General features: G+C 45.8%; 1 protein-coding gene across 1 annotated transcript in view; it reads left to right on the forward strand.

Annotated features, from left to right (window-relative positions):
* PDPR (pyruvate dehydrogenase phosphatase regulatory subunit) overlaps positions 1–13,174 on the forward strand; it is a 20,413-nt gene extending 7,239 nt beyond the window's left edge. Inside the window, exons 7-17 of the mRNA XM_010080621.1 lie at positions 1,162–1,311; positions 4,070–4,262; positions 5,798–5,922; positions 7,564–7,719; positions 7,822–7,955; positions 8,345–8,493; positions 9,812–9,924; positions 10,286–10,380; positions 11,016–11,105; positions 11,386–11,568; positions 12,516–13,174. Coding sequence (XP_010078923.1) covers positions 1,162–1,311; positions 4,070–4,262; positions 5,798–5,922; positions 7,564–7,719; positions 7,822–7,955; positions 8,345–8,493; positions 9,812–9,924; positions 10,286–10,380; positions 11,016–11,105; positions 11,386–11,568; positions 12,516–12,920 — 1,793 coding nt within the window. The 3' untranslated portion in view covers positions 12,921–13,174. The remainder of the gene's footprint in view (positions 1–1,161; positions 1,312–4,069; positions 4,263–5,797; positions 5,923–7,563; positions 7,720–7,821; positions 7,956–8,344; positions 8,494–9,811; positions 9,925–10,285; positions 10,381–11,015; positions 11,106–11,385; positions 11,569–12,515) is intronic.
* The last annotated feature ends 4,727 nt before the right edge of the window (positions 13,175–17,901 follow it).

Consider the following 17,901-nt stretch of genomic DNA (forward strand, 5'->3'; position numbering starts at 1 on the left):
GGGGCAGCACTGCAGGGGGGGGTCTCAGCAGAGCGGAGCAGAGGGGAAGAATCCCCTCCCTTGCTCTGCTGCTCATGCTGCTGGGGATGCCCCCAGGACATGGTTGGTTTCTGGGCTGCAAGTGCACGTTGCCGGCTCATGGGGAACTTCTCATCAGCCAACAGCCCCAAGTCCTTCTCCTCAGGGCTGCTCTCCATCCATTCTCCTCCCAGCCTGTGTCTGTGCTTGGGATTGCCCCGACCCATGTGCAGGACCTTGCCCTTGGCCTTGTTGAATTTCATTAAGTTCGCACAGACCCACCTCTCCACCCTGTCCAGGTCCCTCTGGAGGGCATCCCTTCCCTCCAGCGTGGCGACTGTGCTACACAGCTTGGTGTCATCGGCAAACTTGCTGAGGGTGCACTCAATCCCACTGTCCATGTCGCCAACAAAGACCAGGTCTCTCATTTCCTTCTGGAGAGGGCCCACGTCTTCCTTTTATCACTGATGGACCTATGGAAGCTTTTCTTGTTGCCCTTGATGTCCCTGGCCAGATTTAATTCTGTCAGGGCTTTAGCATCAGAAATACTTCAAGCTGACGCTACCACTGGAAGAAGTAATCCAGACCTGACTGCTTGTCCTCACCCCAGTGCTGCCCGTCTTCTTTGTGCTGGTGGCCTGCAGCAAACTGGATCAGTGGTGCATCTCAGTTAAAATCAATTGTTCTTAATGTAGAGAGAGAAAGAAGGGGAAGGCAGGACATCTCTCAGTGGAAGGTCTGGCCTTGGGTGCAGTTCCAGTGGAACTAAATCAGTATAACAGCTTATGGGTGCCCCAAGACTCCCTCTTGTGTCCTCCCACTGTGGGTGACACTGTCCTGCTGGCTTGGGTGCTCTTCAGGTTTGGTTCAGTTTACTCTGCTGCCCAACAGTTTACGTGCATGGTTGTGGTGGGAGCTAATGCTGGTTTAGCAATCTGAGCTGGCTCACCAAGGCGTCACGTGAGAACCAAAACAGTGTGAAAGTGTGGGGCTGGGGGACTGAGACTGTCCCTTCTTATGTCGGGGGGCCACTAGCTTGGCCCAGCCTGTCACCAAACCCCTTTTTGGTGTTTGTGGAACAATAGCCCGAGATAGCTGTCTCTTCTCTTAATTCCCTTCCCACCTCTTCTCTTTCCTCTGCAGCTGTTGTAGACCCAGACGGCAGGATCTACATACGCAACTGGCAAGGTGGCATCCTCTCGGGAGGCTTTGAGAAAAACCCCAAACCTCTCTTCACGGAGGGACGGAACCAGCTGGAGATTCACAACCTTCAGGAAGACTGGGATCATTTTGGTATGTTAGGGAGGGAAGATTCCCACAGCGATGAAACACATGGCTTCAGCAGAAGGCAGAGGTAGCAGCAGTGCAGGCTGTTGTGGACCAGCTTGCATGTGTCTGCCTTCACCTGAAAGGTGTGGGAAAGATGAACATTCTCTCAAATCATCTCTGTGTTTGTTGGTAATTTGCGTAAAGCCCCTTTACCAAGGATTACATAAATATCTGCGTAGTGTTTAAAACCACCCACTAACCTTCAGCATATATTAATTTCCTCTGGTGCAGCGAGGTACTATATAAACTTCCCAACGCTGTTCTTCCCTTGTGTTTGATTTTTGACGGTCAGTGCCACATGCTGCTGTTCTTGTCACGCTGTGGATCAGCGCTGTTGACCTGCCATGTAGCTGTGGTATTTTGTTTCTGCAGCTCTCTTCAGCAGTGACAGCCAAGGGCATTTCCATCAGTGGCCGTTGCTTTGTGGACAGAACTTGGTATTGTTGCTTCCCAGACTTCATCCCGCCATTGACAATGGTGGTTTGTTATATTCCAAACATTCTGTCTTCCTCTTCTGGTTTCGTTTGATTCCATTGTTATATTCTGTGTGTACTTTTACGTGGAGGGTTCTTTCTGTAGGAAAGAATGTAGCATGGTCTATGGGTCCTTTGTTTTTTTTTTTACCTCTCTTATGCCTGCTAGGTTTGTGTGTGCCCTCTCGTCTTCAGGTTTGCCTTTCTTTCAGGGATATGGTTCTCAGAGCTCTTTGCATCCCTTGTGAATGCACATGCCCTTGTATGTAACTAATGGATGGATTTTCACTGATTTCTTTCTGCAATGGCAGTATGTTCTTCTGGCCACTCCCCAGGTTAAATTAATTAATTTTATTTTCATTTCTGTAAGGTACTGTATGGATACCATAAAAGTTTAAACTCCAGGGGGTGGAGCCAGGGTGGGGTGCAGTTTTGCGCTGGCATGTGCTGAGGGGTTTTAGATCTGTAGATAACCTGAAGACTTACTTGAAGATATAGCTTCACTGATGAGTTGCTCCAGCTCTGCACCCGCTTCCTTTTTGGTTTTCTGGGTACTGCTGAAATGAAAAGGCACTGCTTGCTGGCAGCCACAAATGGCCCAAGTTTCGGAAGCAGATGCATGCAATGTTCCGACATTACCCTTTTATCAGCTCAAACATACTGAACAGTTGAGCAGAGTCAGAGCTTACTCAGCCAATATTTGATCCTTTTCTAGGGCTGCCAGTTCCTGTGGTTTGGGCTCTTGCTTTACTGCTTTGATCTCTTTCGTTGGAACACCTTTTGATTTTAAAATAGCCTGTACAGTTGCTTAAATGTTGGGCTGGATATGAGAACAAGTCTAACACTGATCCTTTTTATCAATAAGAAAAAAAGTCTGTGACTACAGGCTCTCACTCTGGAATTGTAATGCATGAGAGAGGGAAGGAAAAGAGCAGGCCAGAAGGACTGTGTCTGTGGCTTCTTAGGTAATGTGAAATGTGGTTACTTTACTGCTTGTGTGTAAAGCTGAGGGGCGTTATTGGTACTGAATCTGGAGGGCTTTTATCTGGAGTGCTATGCGGAGGTAACCTCTGGACAAGAAAAACAAAGTAGATAGGTTATCTCTTTATTAATGCTCTCAAATGTCAGACTGCAAAGAATTGCCGAAGGACCTTTGCAGCGTGACTGGGCAATGAAGTGGCGAGGAAATTCAATGAGGATAAATGTGAAGTGACGCAAGTGCACGGGGGTGTGCGGGGATGATCTTATTTTCATCGTACAAAATGATGGGCTTTGAACTGACCTTGGGGCTGTATTAGTTCTGTGAGGACATCAGCTCAGTAGCAGTCAAAGCAAAAGACAAGTTAAAAATTATTAGGAGAGGAGCAGAAAACACAATTGTTATGCAACACCAAATCCTCGGGTTTGCCAGATCCTAGGTGTTGTTCTAGGCTCCCTGGCGCTAGAGGGTGTTGTATGACTGGGTGGTGAAAGGGCAGCTTGGTCCAGTTTCCGAGCAAGGAATGACTGAGTGGGCTGGGAACAAGAGATGGCTGAAGGGAAACCAAAAGAGGTCTTGATGATGACCTCGATGAAATATTGAATGAGGTGGACAGCATAGATGGGGATCTCCTGTTCACTGCCACTTCTATTATGCCAACTAGGAGGCATCAGAAAAGGCTGCCTGAGTGTGAATTTCCAAGCAAAAGCAGGTGGCTCCTCATATAGCAAATACTAAACATGTGGAACTCCTTGTCAGTGTCTGTAGGATGTTTTCATGAGTTTGGGGAAGACTGGTAAAGTACTTAGAAGATAAATCGATTTAGAGGTTACTAAGTAGGGAAAACATACCAGGTTTTTAGGAAATCCTCTGAGCTGGTGGCAAGTGGAGGTGGGCGGAGTGCGTGGGACAAGCGTCTCATAGATTTGCCTGTTCTTACTCCTCTTTAGGTGTCTGCTTGATGTCTGTTCCTATTGTTTTCCCTAACAAAACTGAACACACTCCTGCACTGTTGAAAACAATATTGGGTTCTTGGTCTGGGGCAGTGTGGCTGTTTTTATGGTATGCTGTGTCATCCGTTTCGAGTAGTTTGATTCCAGCAGATAAACGGTTTATCCTGTGGCTATATCGAAACATGGCAGCAGTTTCCATCTGTTCAGGTAACAGCGTGGCTCTGTCGTGCTGTCCAGTTTGAAGGTGAGGTAGCTGAAATGCTTTGAGACTGAAGGTTTTTTGGCGTTTTTTTTTGTTTGTTTGTCTTGGGTCCTAGAGCCACTTCTGAGCGCCCTTCTGCGCAGGATGCCGGATTTGGAGGCTCTGCAGATCATGCAGTTAGTGAATTGCCCAGAGTCCTTCACGCCAGACATGCGGTGCATCATGGGGGAGTCGCCCACCGTGCGGGGCTACTTCGTTCTGGCCGGCATGAACTCAGCTGGTATCTCATACGGTGGGGGAGCAGGCAAGTAAGTGGTTTATCACTGTTACGTGTGTAAGTAAGGCTTTAACCAAGAAAAGAGACTGCTCAGATGGTGCTTCTGTGTAGAATGTTCTGGTCAGTATTTGTCACCTGCTCTCTGACAAAGGCTCCTCTTCCGTTTCCAACTTGAGTGAAGGAGAGGAGCCGTTGCCATGTCCTGATTATGTTCTCCTGTGTGTTTGGCAAATCTGTGTTGGACTCTCCCCTCCTGCACACCCCTCCTCAGGCATCACAGCCTGCTGGGGGGTCAAGTAAACTTCCTTAGAGATAACTGTTTTGGTTTTGTTATCTACCAGGAAGAGTTAAAAGGTTAGCAAAGCAAATATTCCCTCGTCTTCTGTACTCCACGTTCCCCTTTAATTTAGTATTTGATTGAAGTCCTTGGATCATTCAAGTTGACACAGCAGTTAATTTCTCTGAAAGCTGAATGAATCTGATGGAGATGAAGCACCGCGTATGTGATGCTGGCACTGCCAGTACTGTTACAGACTGTCCTCTGCCAGTGCGCTGGGGATGGAACCATTTCCCAGTAAAATCCAGTTCCTGTGGTAGTGCAAATACTTTGATAGGCCTGTAAGTGTGATCCCAGCAGCAAAGCTGCTTGCAGAATGATCATCAATCCCTCTGATTGCCATTTGGTTTTGGCAACCCAGCATCCTTTCTGCCGTACAGCCTTCTTAACAAGTTTCTCGTTTTTTGTGGCAGGTGTTACTATCTGCGTTTGTCTCCCCTAGTTTCTGTCCGTTGTCTAATAATTTAACTCACCAGGGAAGCAACTCATTTTTTTTCTTTGTCGTATAAAATATGGAGAATCTTTGCAGTGAGGTTCTCTAAGAATCAAAATAATTTCTGAAGGTAAAAGCACTATTTGTCCGTTTGTTACAGCCTCAAGATAAGCAGCTTAGCTTGCTAATGTAACTTTTAATGATCAGTCTCAAACCCCTTTGTTTTTCTGTTTACTGGCTGTGAACAGATCCTTCTGCTCTGCTTTGGTCTGAGCTGCCTTTGTCCTTTAGCTCTGGAGCATGCCTTCCTCCTTCACTCCTAGAAGTGTAGCTAAACATAACTTGGCTGGCACCTCGTGCTGAAATGAATGCTGTCACTGATGGTTTGTGGCTGAGCCTACACCAGGTACTGAAAAATGACAAAGCAGTCGGCCTCCTAACTCCAACCTATACGTACTCGGCACCTCCTTTTGTAGCGTAGCTCAAGGAGTTGACACTGTGTCAGCCAGGCTACCTGTCCAGGCTCTGGCTTCATTTACCATGTGTCCTTAACTTCCTGCTGCCCTGTATGTTTCATCCTAGTGGGAAATTAATAATTTGGAGATCTGGTGGATGGGTGTTATAAAGGGAAACCTTCCAGATTCTGCTAGTATTTAGAATACTGTGTTAGTTGTCTTCTCTCTCCCTACTGCAAGAAATTCTCATGTCTGAATTGCCTTGCTTCTGACTTCAAAGCTAGACTCTTTGCCTTAAGACGTTGGCTGATATCTCAGTCTTTCTTTACTTCTTCCACCAGGTACCTGGCAGAGTGGATGGTAAATGGGTATCCGTCAGAAAACGTCTGGCCTCTGGATTTGAAGCGTTTTGGTGCACTTCAGAGCAGTCGCACTTTCCTCCGTCACCGTGTGATGGAAGTAATGCGTAAGTAAGGTCTCTGCATTCAGTTCTGGCCAGGATGTCTAAGATTTTCCTCTTTGTACTCTCTTCTGTCATCACTCTGAGAACCATTGTCCTTCTTGCTGGCCTCATTTTTGTCAATGCAGCCTCTTCCCAGGAGAAAGGAAAGGATGGGGATTTTCTGTATTAGCAGTGTTCTTACTAACTTGTCTTAAAGAAATGCTGTTGGTACGTGCTCTCTCCTGTCCTGCTTTGCCTCTGGTATGGGGAAGTTTGTGCGTATCTTTGTAGGACTCCAGCCTAATAAAACAATACCAAGCTCTTATCTGGGAATATTGCACTCTCTCAGACACTTATTCTTTGCACATCATTACAGTGTGGCAATACTGTCACTTCGAACTTAGGAGTATGTGATCCAGTTATCCTACATCATTCAGGAAGTCTTCAAAGACATATTCTGCTTTCTCCTGTCAAAATTTGTGATGAATACCTTGCAGAATGGATTTGAGATATCATTGTTCCTGTCCAAAGCCATATGTAGTTTCCTCCTATTGTTTGGTTATCTGTCCTGAGATGAGGACAGCTTTGCAAGTTTCAAATAGAAGTATGAAGCACGGCACAAGTTGCAAAACAGAACAATTATTTGAATACCAAGTCTAAACTAAAACCATGTGTTCGGGTGAAAGCAGAGAAGTTGGGTAAACCTCTTGGCCTTGCTATATTCAGGAAATAAAAACCTTATGCTTTGACCTTCCTCCCAGAAAAAACACTTTATATATATTCTTGGCGTTATTATTCAGTTGCTTTTCAGTACAAATCTTGATTCTGACAGCTACAGAATCACTCTGGTTTTTACCAGATAAGTGGTGTATTCAATTTCTGCAGTGTTGTGTTCCCATTCTAATCTATTCTTCCCTCTGCCCACCCTTTCAGGAGTACCAATACCAGATAGTGCAAATAAATCATTAAATCATTATCTATGAGGCAAAAACAATACAAGTATGCAGTAAGAAATATTCGTCTCATCTTTAATTTTAAGCAGTTTATGACCTATGTAGAAACTTAACATTTGTAAAGAAGTATTCAAGCATCCTTGAGTTATTACTCCCCACTGGTAACTAGGGAGGATGCTAAACATTTATTAGGGTAACTGGTTTTCTAAGTACGAATATTCTGTTCTGGCTGAAAAGGTATAGGAACCATTTGGAAAAGCTTCAATAATTAGGAAATGCTGAACTGCCAGTATTTAAAAGAAGGTAAATTAGATGATCCTTGTAGCTGTGGGCTGCCTACCCCAGCATTAGTATTGTCAAAATGATGAGTGTCTGATACAGTGCGCTGTCAGGGAAGAATCATGGATAATTAATGCTAGTCAACGTGAATTTATGAAAAATAGAATTTGTGTTATCTTGAGAGTATTGTCATGAGACCACAATATCTATACTTACAAGTGTTCTGTGCAAATATTGTTACTCTGATTTTGAGTAGCTATGAATGGATCAAAACAGTTCTGTGGATTTTCAAAAACAGAAGAGGAGGGTCAGGACTGTTAGGAGGGAATTTCATTAATGGTTCAGATATTAGTTCAGTATCTGCAAGATGATAATCTACAAGAAAATTTTAGATAATACTTGGCCTAATGACAGACCTTTCTGACCATTGCAGCCCTCATGTATGATCTGAAAGTTCCCCGTTGGGACTTCCAGACTGGCAGGCAGCTGCGTACTTCACCATTGTATGACCGTCTGGATGCACAGGGAGCTAGATGGATGGAAAAACATGGATTCGAGAGAGTCAAGTATTTTGTCCCACCTGGGAAAGGTGAGATGGTATTTTCCTCTGCCTACTGCACCCCTGTTGGTCTGGGTAAGACCTTGGTTCATCCACTTTATGAATTGTCCCTTGGGTTCTTCTTTCCATTAGATCTGCTGGATTTGGATCAGAGCAAAACCTTCTACAAACCAGACTGGTTTGATATCGTGGGTTCCGAAGTCAAGTGCTGTAAGGAAGCGGTTTGTGTCATTGACATGTCATCTTTTACCAAGTTTGAAATAAGCGTAAGTACCTAGGAAGTGACAAAACACCTGGTAAAGGTGGCCTTTAGTTTATTATTGACTGCTTTTGCACCGTTCTGTGTGTCCTCTTGAGGACAGATAGAGGCAGTGGAGCTGTATGACCAAATTCAGGTTGTATCGCAGTGTTCAGCATAGATTGCTTTTTGTCTGCCGAGGGCCCAGTTTATAGAAATACCACCTTAGTCTATAAATAGAATGTGACCTCAGGCACTGTGTCACCGTTGTGTCTATTATGCTTGAGACATCAATGTCACTATCATTACGAATTGAAGGAATTTGGGCCAGGACGTTGATGCGATCCTTAGCTGCCCCAGTGGATTTGTGTTGCTCAGACAACTCGTCTGACTTTCTCTCCCTCTTGATTCATGTAGTCCACAGGAGACCAGGCCCTGGAGAGTCTGCAGTATCTCTTCTCAAATGACCTGGATGTGCCAGTTGGGCATGTTGTGCATACAGGCATGCTGAATGAGAAAGGGGGGTATGAAAATGACTGCAGCATAGCACGACTGAGCAAACGCAGGTGGGTATGCGGGCAGCATCTTCATCCATCGCCCTGTGGGGGTCAGAGCTTTTAAGAACCTCTTAATGAAAATCATAAACTTTTTTTACCACTGTAAACTAAAAATAAAAGTTGTAGTTCTCCACTTATGTTCCTGTTTCAGTAACCCAAATGAAAGGGAGCTCCTGAATTTATGAATATTGGGGAAAATACGCCCTTTTCTGGGCATAGACTTCTGCAAAATGTTAGGCCTTCAGATGTTTAATTTCTCAATTGAAATACAAATTGTTTTCAGCAGTCATTAGAGTTTATTAATTTGGGTAATCATTCGAAGTGCAAACCGAGCAGTCCCTCCTTGGCTCCTGGCCAATCTCCTCATTGGAATTCCATGCTGAAAATACTACTTTTTGGTTATTCCAATTTGCGTTGCAGTAAGGTTACTCTAAATCTCAGCTCTGCAATCTCTCATGTTATTTTTTGTCCTCTCTGGTGCAGACTGACACGATCACAGGATCTCATCCTTAGACTCAACAGTTTGAGCTCTCTTTGGCATTTGATAAAAAAAACCTTCTCATTTTAAAAACCTATTCATGCCCATGTCCCAGCTGAGTGTTGGTTTTATTTCTCTAGACTGTTTTCAATGTGTGATTTCATTGTATTGGTGTGAAAGCATTCTTCTTTGCTGTTCTTTCAATTAGAAACGGCTTTTCTTTCTCTTCCTCTTCTGTGTGCATTCATGTATTGCTTAAAAGTATTGTCCTCCTCTGTGTGAAACCAGTAGCTTTCCTCCTTGCCTAGTCATTTCTGCAGATGTTATCTCTCTCAATAATGGACTTTAACTCGCGGTTTGTGTGAAAGAGACTTACACGACAAGTAGCTCATTTTCACATACAAAGTGGAGTTCTGTTTTTGAAACTGTTAATAATAACCACCAGTGTTCTGCTGAAATAAGAAATTGCTGTGTGAACCAAGCGCTCTTTGAACTGTCAGGATAGACAGAATCGCTGCTCGTGAAGAGCTGCGAATACCTTCTGCAGGATTATGGTGACTTCTAGATACCCTGTGAACTTTCTGTAGAACTGCTACTGTTCCGTTTCTGGTCACTTCTTGTCACTAGACAACTGCTGGTGCTGGAAGCTCGGGTTTTTTTCATGACAGATGCGATTGCACTGCTCCAGAGACTTTAGCCGCGGTTTTCCTAAACCAGCTTGTTTTGGCCTCCTGTTAACTCGTACGCTGCTGAGTGGTTCCAGTAGTTGGTGGAGAAGTTGGAAGAATGAACTGACTCATCTTGTGGCTGTCCATTCATTGTTTCTTGGTTTCAACTGGTCTGTTCCAGCTTCTTCATGATTTCCCCTACTGACCAGCAAGTCCATTGCTGGGCCTGGCTGAAGAACCGCTTGCCCGACGACAGCAACCTGACCATGGAAGACGTGACCTGGAAGTACACGGGTAAGCAGTCACTGAAAGCAGACCTCCTTCTACAGTCTGAAACCGCAAATGGTGATCACATGCCAATTAATCATTTAAAGTGTCTACAGTGGTTGTTCGGTCTTCTTTCCAAACAGTTGGATGAAAAGAGCAATTCAGAGCCTTCCTTCTAACAAGCCACGAGCTGGGAGACAGCTTTCCTTTCCTGTGGACTGTCAGGAGAGAGAGTTTAATGACTCTTTCCTCTCTTCTTAAATGTAAACGTACCTATTATTTCAGTGAACACTAAGACTTTAGAAATGGGGGCGTGCATATATGCAAGTTAGACACCAGGCAAGACCTTTCCAGTCTCATCCTGATACTGTTCTCTTCCCCTCTTCAGCTCTCAATCTGATCGGCCCTCGTGCTGTGGATGTCTTGTCAGAGTTGTCATATGCCCCAATCACTCCAGACCACTTTCCCTCTCTCTTTTGCAAGGTGAGTGACTGTGCTTCCTTCCTCCTCACCCTGCTAGGTTTTTTGAAGCACGTGTGGAACAAGGGGAGAAATTATGTTTGGGGTAGTTAGAGGGGAATTTTGATGCACGTGTAGATTTAGTGCAGTTACTGAGCTAGGCTGGTAATGTATTCACTAGGCTCACTCTTTGGGTTCTGCTTGCTGAATATATAGGTGAATATGCATTTGTTTTCAATATTCCACTCACTGTAGGCTCGGTGCCGTTTGATATCTTGACATGTTTCACATAATCAGTTAGGAAGCTGTCCGGGGCAGCTGGGATCCGTGACTCAGGAGTCATTGTCTCCTGTCACCTTAAAAGGCTGAGCAGATAGCTGCTATTCAACTTCTGTCTTGTATCTAGAATACAAGCCCGTGTCCTGATCGAGTTCCCAGGCTTATTGCCAAGTGTCACGAAGTGATTAAGAAGTCTGGAGAATGTGGTATCGCTATTTGAAATTTTTAAATTTAAATTCTTGGCAAGTATGTGCTGGTGGTGAGCTGCAGTGAGGAAGGAGAGAGGACTGGCCCGTGTGCTTTGCCTTGTGCATTGTGCTCCTTCTGGATCTTTGTGCTGTGTTCCAGTGTGGATGATTTCACCCCCTCTGATTCTGCAGGAGATGAGCGTGGGCTATGCTAACGGCATCCGTGTGATGAGCATCACGCACACAGGAGAACCTGGATTCATGCTGTACATCCCCATAGAGGTAGGAGGACACTGTAGCCTGAGCTAATTAAAATAGTTGCTTGCATGCATAATCAGAAACACTTTCCAGGTTGACATTTCAGGGTAATGAAATGTCAGGTCTGTGCCATGGGAAAGCTGCCTGCAGGCACCTGGAGGAGTTTCACTGCTTTGAATAGCTTTCCAGTCAAGCAGGCTTCCTGTGCTCTGGGGCAGGGCACAGCAACATCCATGGTGGTGTCAGATCTGTCGCGCTCTCCTGCTGTTTGTCTGCAGCTCTGTGTTTCACCCCTCCTTTGCAGTACGCCCTCCATGTGTACAACGAGGTGATGAACATGGGACAGAAATACGGGATTCGGAATGCTGGTTATTACGCGCTGCGCAGCCTGCGCATTGAGAAGTTCTTTGCCTTCTGGGGCCAGGATCTGGATGCTTTTACCACTCCTATGGAGTGTGGACGTGAGTTCCAAGTCAAGCTGGAAAAGGTACAGTGGCAAACTGAGATCAGCTCCTGCAGTGGGCTGCTGTTGGTGGGTGGGAGCGCAGTGCTGAACTGAAAAACTGCTGGCCAAGTGGGTAGATGGATTGGGTTTTGATGGAGCTGTGTTCTTGTGCTTCATGAAGGTGCTAGAAATACAAAAAATACTCTTGTCTTCCTCCTGCCTGGGCAGCATTCCCAGGGGTCTGTGGATCGGCCCGTGTTGCTCATGTGTACCATGCCCGGTGGAGTGGGGGGTGCTGTGTACCTTACAGATGCCCAGAGTTCGTGGTTTTCCCAGCTGTTTTCCCAGTCTGGTGAAGCAAACGCCAGCCTGTGCACCAAGTGGCGTTTAATGAAGTTAGATATGAGGATAGGCGCCAAGAACAGGTGTTCTCTGTTTTTACTAAAACAGGAGAGTTCTCTATTTTTATTAAAACATAGAACATCAGAGAGTTGTATCCCAGTTCTTGCGGTGACAGGTGCCATCGCTGACACCTCCTTGTTGTCTTTCTTGCATCTTTGCACAAGCCAAAACAAGTGCTTACATCAAATAATTCAAGAAAGGACTGTGGTGATTAGGGATACAAGTTTCATACGTTGTTACAGTTTCCGTCTGGTTTATGAAACATGGTTGATTTCTGGAACCATTCAGAAAAATGGCAAATGCTAGAATGGTGACATGGTTTGCACTACACTGAAAATTAGGATGAATTTTTAAAGGCCAGCTTCACAAATATCTCTGTGTCTTTTAACATCTGGAGCAACAAACATGACAGGAAAGCTTCTGTCTGAGCTGGGCTTCTTGCACGTAGAAGCAGCAGCCTGTCTTGATGAGGCATGAGTTCCAAGCACAAATTCACCTTGTGTCAGTGAGCTTGTCTGCTGAAACTCAGCAGCTGCTACGGTTTGTGTTCCATTCATCGACTGATGCGTCCTTCCTTTTCTCCGCAGGGAATGGAGTTCATCGGCCAGGAAGCACTGCTGGAACAGAAGCAGAACGGTGTGTACAAGCGCTTTACCATGTTCATTCTTGAGGACCATGACACAGATATGGACCTCTGGCCCTGGTGGGGGGAGCCCATTTTCCGCAACGGCCGCTATGTGGGCAAGACCACCAGCAGTGCCTACAGCTACACTCTGGAGCGTCACGTCTGCCTCGGCTTTGTGCAGCACTTTGACGAGAAGACAGGAGAAGAGCTGGTGGTGACAACTGACTTCGTCAACCAGGGCGAGTATGAGATCGACATTGCTGGGCAGCGCTTCCAGGCCAAAGCCAAGCTCTACCCCTTCAGCTCCCTCTTCACGCACCGGCGCCGCAAGGATGAGATGGAACTGAGTGGCTACCAGGGGGAGTAGGGCTGACCAGACTTGACCCGCTTCCTTTCCCAAGCTGGAGTCTTCTGCCACCATCTGCCAGTCCTTTCTCCTCACCCCATATATTTCTTTCTTTTCCTTCCTTGTCTTGCAGCTTTTAAACTTTTTCCAGTGTGTTACATTTTGTATATTTTAAAACTTTAATTTTCAAGCTTTCTCCATCCTGTCTGTCTCCCTCCTTCAACCCTTTGCTTGCCAGGCTCCCCCATGCCCCGGTGGATGAAGCACAGTGCTGAGCATGCATCCAGAAGCCCCTGGGAAGCCTGCACGGGAGTGAACCCCACCAGAGGCCGTACCTTACGGTGATGGAAAGGGTTCAGGAACCCATGAGGACTACACCCTTCCCCTCTCCTCTCCAGTGTAAGGCCTGGGACAGCAGGTATTTGCTGCTTGGAGTTCAGAGTGACTTTGCTCTCTGCATATCCCATCACGGAGGGGTCAGTGCGTCGATGCGCACAGCAATAGAACGATCAGCTACCTCACTGGCACAAGACATAGCATTGTGTGAGCAGCAGCCAAGAGACAGGTTTTGGTATAGTCCAGCCTGTCACCAACCCAGTTTGTCCACCAATTTTTTTTCCCTACCAGGGAGTCAAGTAGATTTAATCATCAGATCATTGAGATGACGGTAGCGCTGGTAAGTTTTGTTGTTGTTGTTGTTAGGTTTGGATTTTTTTGCGTGGGGTTACTGAAACTAAATGGCCTTCTCTGAATATAATTGAAGATCAACACGTGTATTTCATTTCTATAAAGGAATGAGTTTTTCTTTTTTATTAGCAAAAATACTGATTTCTAACAAGGACTGATGTTAATGTTTAATGTTAATAACAGTGTTGAAATGCTGCTTCTGTTTCAGCTGCACAGTGTACAGTCTCTTTGGGGGAATTTTCTTTCACTTTGTTTATGTGGCTCGGTCGGGCTCCTCTGGCAGGTTCATGCAGTGACCTTGAGTTGCTTATAAAACTTGGGTTAGTTTGGGGAACTTGAGCAGCAGGAGGGAACATCATCTTGTGTTTTCAGCTGCCTGTGGCTATTTGGAAATGAGAAGAGAAGACCCAGCATTTGTCTCACCTGTGGTGCTGGCAGTATTGCAGGAAACTTTGGGTTGTCTTCTGATGGTGAGAGAGCATCTCAGCAGCTCCTGCCAGACTCGAGAAGTTGTCCTCTGTTTTTCTCCTCAGCTCTGTTGCACATCTTAGTAGTACCTGAGCTGAAGGGAGTGAATAAAGGGAGCGAAGGGAGTGTGGAAGTGGGATTATACATTGCTTTCCTTCAGCAAAGCTCTTTGCCATCATGCTCTTCATGCAGATGCTTCGGATGGTGCAGCTGGGATTCCCCCCTTCTTCCAGTGTGAAGATACGCTGATTCAAACACTGATGATAAATGATAAGGAAGTGGGGGGTGCTGAATTGTATTGCACACATCATCTTCTTTTTCTTCTTCCTATTGTGAGCACAATGAAAAGCAAAGATTCTCTTTATTTATTTGAAAAAGAGCTGTTAAAAATTTTTCCTGCCTCTGCTACCTGCATGGTCTTTCTGCTCCAGCATCTTTCTGACTGGAGTTCAGACACAACCTTGCACTGATGTCTGCCCTGTCAGCCACGATGAACACTTTCTCTGTGGTTTAGAACTTTTTTTTGAGCACTTTCTTTTCCAGTTAAATGGCGATCATCAGTAGTGTAAATATGAGCTCAGAACCTTGCCTGGTTCTTGTTTGAACTTTGCTTTCTGCTACTTCAGTTGCTTCAGGTCATGCTTTCGGTTGAGTCTGCAGTCTGACAGTCCACGATCCAGTTGTTCTCAGGATGCAGGAGGAGCCAGATGGCCCTAAGGCAGCAAACGTGAAAGTCCAAAACCCTTACACCTTAAAGCAGGTTGTCAGAGCAAGCTCCTCTGTTCAGGGTGACTGGGAAGCTGTGAAACCTTGGAGTGGAGGGTCAGGAAAGGGTGTGGGAGAATTAGGGGTTTGAGCATGTGGTGGAGTAGGTTGAATGCAGATGTCACTGCTTCAGGTGTGCTCTCCTTTGATTAATTCCTTCGTAGTATGTGGCCTCTTGGAGGGTTTCGAACTTCCTTTCAAATTGACATGCAAAAATTCCCCAGTCTCTGAAATGTAGTGACCCTAGTAGGGCAGCTTTTGGGATCTCACATCTGGGGTTACCCTGCGTGGCTCTTGAAGGCAGAGATGGTCATTTATTCCAAGTTCCCCTATGATTGCTCTCGGAATTAAAGGTTCGTAAGGCATCTAACAGCAGTTTAAAATCCACTGGCTTCTTGCGTGTCTTTCCTGCCTCGAGGGATGCTGTAATCCCGCTGTTCCCGTGCTGGATGTGCGTACCAGGAAGCACCTTGGTCCCTCCACTGGTTTTCCGGGGTGTTGCTGTGCCTTCCTCATCCAGGGAGACAAGATGTTCAACCAGAGAGTTTTATAGGTGGTGCTTAGGGTGCATCTTAGAGCAGCCCTTCTGGTTAGAGTTCATTGACTATTTGTTGTCTCTGGTGAGACATGGTGCTCCTTCAGGAGAAAACAAAGTATGCAGCTGAAGCAAGCTAAAGTACTTACTGCAGCTCCCGAGGTACTAGCTCAAACCTTTCAGTTTCTTCTCTGCAGAGCTAGAACTAGTTAAGACCAAACTGGAAGGTTAGCAGCATGCTGTCCTCTACCAATCACTCATTCCTGAAGTATCATTCAAGTCACAGCCAGATTATATGCCTCCTTGTGATTAGTTTTTCTTTTCCCTGATTTATAGTTGCCTGCCAGTTCCTCAGACAACTTTGGATATGGGTGTCTCTTCCCACAGCAGCTCTGACAATAAAATTGAGCTTCTTTTGGCAGTGTGTCTGCTTAGGTTTATTTTATGTCTAGACCTATTGACTTCTCAGTGCCAAAAATAGAGTGTGAAAATATTTTTCCATCATGCCAATAGATACAGCAACGCTTTCTGTAACGTTCTGTTTGCTGTTCGAGGCTCAGAAGAGAGGTGGTTTGATAATTGTCAGTCTTGCAGCTCGTTAACGCCTACTCTGGCTTTCCCTGCCCCGAATTCTGATTCTTGTTTCATATCCCAACCTGTAGTCTTTGTCTGCTCTTCAAGCTTAGTCGATTTAATTTCTAGCAGCTATTTTTAACCTTATAATGTTAAAGAATAGTTTGCCCTCAGCAACTTGAATACCTGTCAAGGGGACAATTGGATAGCGTGTTTTAAAATAGTGCTAGATCCCGAGACTGAGGAGGGTCCCTCTAGTGTCATGTCTTCTTCCAGAGGTATTAAACGGTGATGTAAGATTCTCATCCCTTTATCTGATGACTAAAAGTAGAGTGCCTAAAAAAAGAGGAACAAAATCAGTTGAAGAGTTACCACCTTTAGTACACCTTAGAAAATTGGAAATTGGATCTTGGAAGCTGCTGTGACACCGTCTTAGCATCTAAGATGCTACATAACGTGGACTGGAAAATTAGACATCATGATTCTCTCCCTTAAAACTACCTGAAAATGCTTTCTGCTGAGAAGGGCAGTTTGTTCTCATTCTGCATGGTGAGACTGTGAAACGTGGCTGGGAAATACTGAAACAGCATCCATCCCCCTCCTTTGCAGTGAAAGGGGCGATGGCCTCATTCCGTGCGGGAGCAGCTGCAGCTCTGCCCTGGGCACCTCGTGCGCAGCAGTTGCTGGGGTGTCACCTGTTCTCTTGAGTCTTGCTCTGCAGAATGGGAACAGTCCTGGGGGTTTTGTTCATGCTGGAGAGAAACACTTGGAGGAAAGCTGACTGGAGTTTGGGATGAGAGAATCATTTATCTTTTTCGATAAAATATTCCAGGTTGAGCATAACCCATTTTAGGATAAACTTATTACCCATCAGTGACAAATGTTAAGGAAAGCGTGGCCCATGGGAAGATGTGCGTAGGGTTGGTTTTTTACCCCAGAAGTCAGGATCTCAGTGGGTTTCTGGTGCGGCGGTGGTGAAACTCTCGGTGTACAGCATCCCTGTATGCTGAGGAGGGCTTGCTTGTTGCCTGCAGAGCAGTGTGGGGAGCCTGGTCAGCGGTAGCGCCTGCTGGGCAGCCTCTTGTGTTTAAATTATGTTTCGGAGGTATTACGTTGTCTTACCCTTGTTGCATCCTTTCTTAAGTGCTCACGTTTTCTCCTTGGGCAAGTGCTGAAAGGCTTGATGAAGGTGGTATTAGAGAAGAAGGACTTCATTGTTCACTTTTAATGACCTGAGGGTAAAACGAAAGCTATTAGGAGTGATGGTTTCTGTTTCAGGTGGGTGTATTACAGTGTTTTTCACATCTGTCTCTGCCAGAGTTAGTTTCTTCTTGTTCTGTCTCTCTTATTTTCTTCTGCTGACTCCAGCCTCCAGATTTGATGTGCCTTTTTGGGCAGTTTCTTAGAATTTTGTGGTGAGGAGGGGAGGCCATGTGAAAATTCCACTGCATCCCCGAGTCATGGTGTAAGCTTGGATTCCTCCTTTCTGCTGCTGCATCCAAGCTGCCACTGATCCTGTTGCTGTTCCTGCAGCCCCCCCGGGCTCCAGGCTGTGGTGCTGTGGGACCTCTTGAGCGTGAGGTTCCTCTCTTCATTCTGCGTGGTGCTTCATCGTGTGAGCCAGCCTGGTCTAGATATGTCCCTCTCCATTGATTTAAGCTTTCAGCTTTCAGATGGTGCAGATACCAACTTCCGAACTCCCAGGCGGGTTTGTGGCCGCAGTATATTCCGTTGTTTAACCCTTCCTCTTCCCGCACCAGGGTTTTCCCACTCTCCTTCACACTTCCCTAATCTCCTCCCTCCGGCAGGAGAGCATGTTAGTTCCTTTTGCCCATCAGAGAGCAAGCCACGGTGAAATAAAAACAGGCAAGGGGACGGCAGAGCAGCTGGGCTGAGGTGCAAGGACAGGCGTGGTTCAGTTTGATCCTTTGCCCGTTATTCAGCCGTTGAAGCCCAGCCTTGGAGAGATGATGA

The sequence above is a fragment of the Pterocles gutturalis genome, unplaced genomic scaffold (genome assembly GCF_000699245.1).
Source record: "Pterocles gutturalis isolate BGI_N339 unplaced genomic scaffold, ASM69924v1 scaffold25734, whole genome shotgun sequence".
Taxonomy (NCBI): Eukaryota; Metazoa; Chordata; class Aves; order Pterocliformes; family Pteroclidae; genus Pterocles; species Pterocles gutturalis.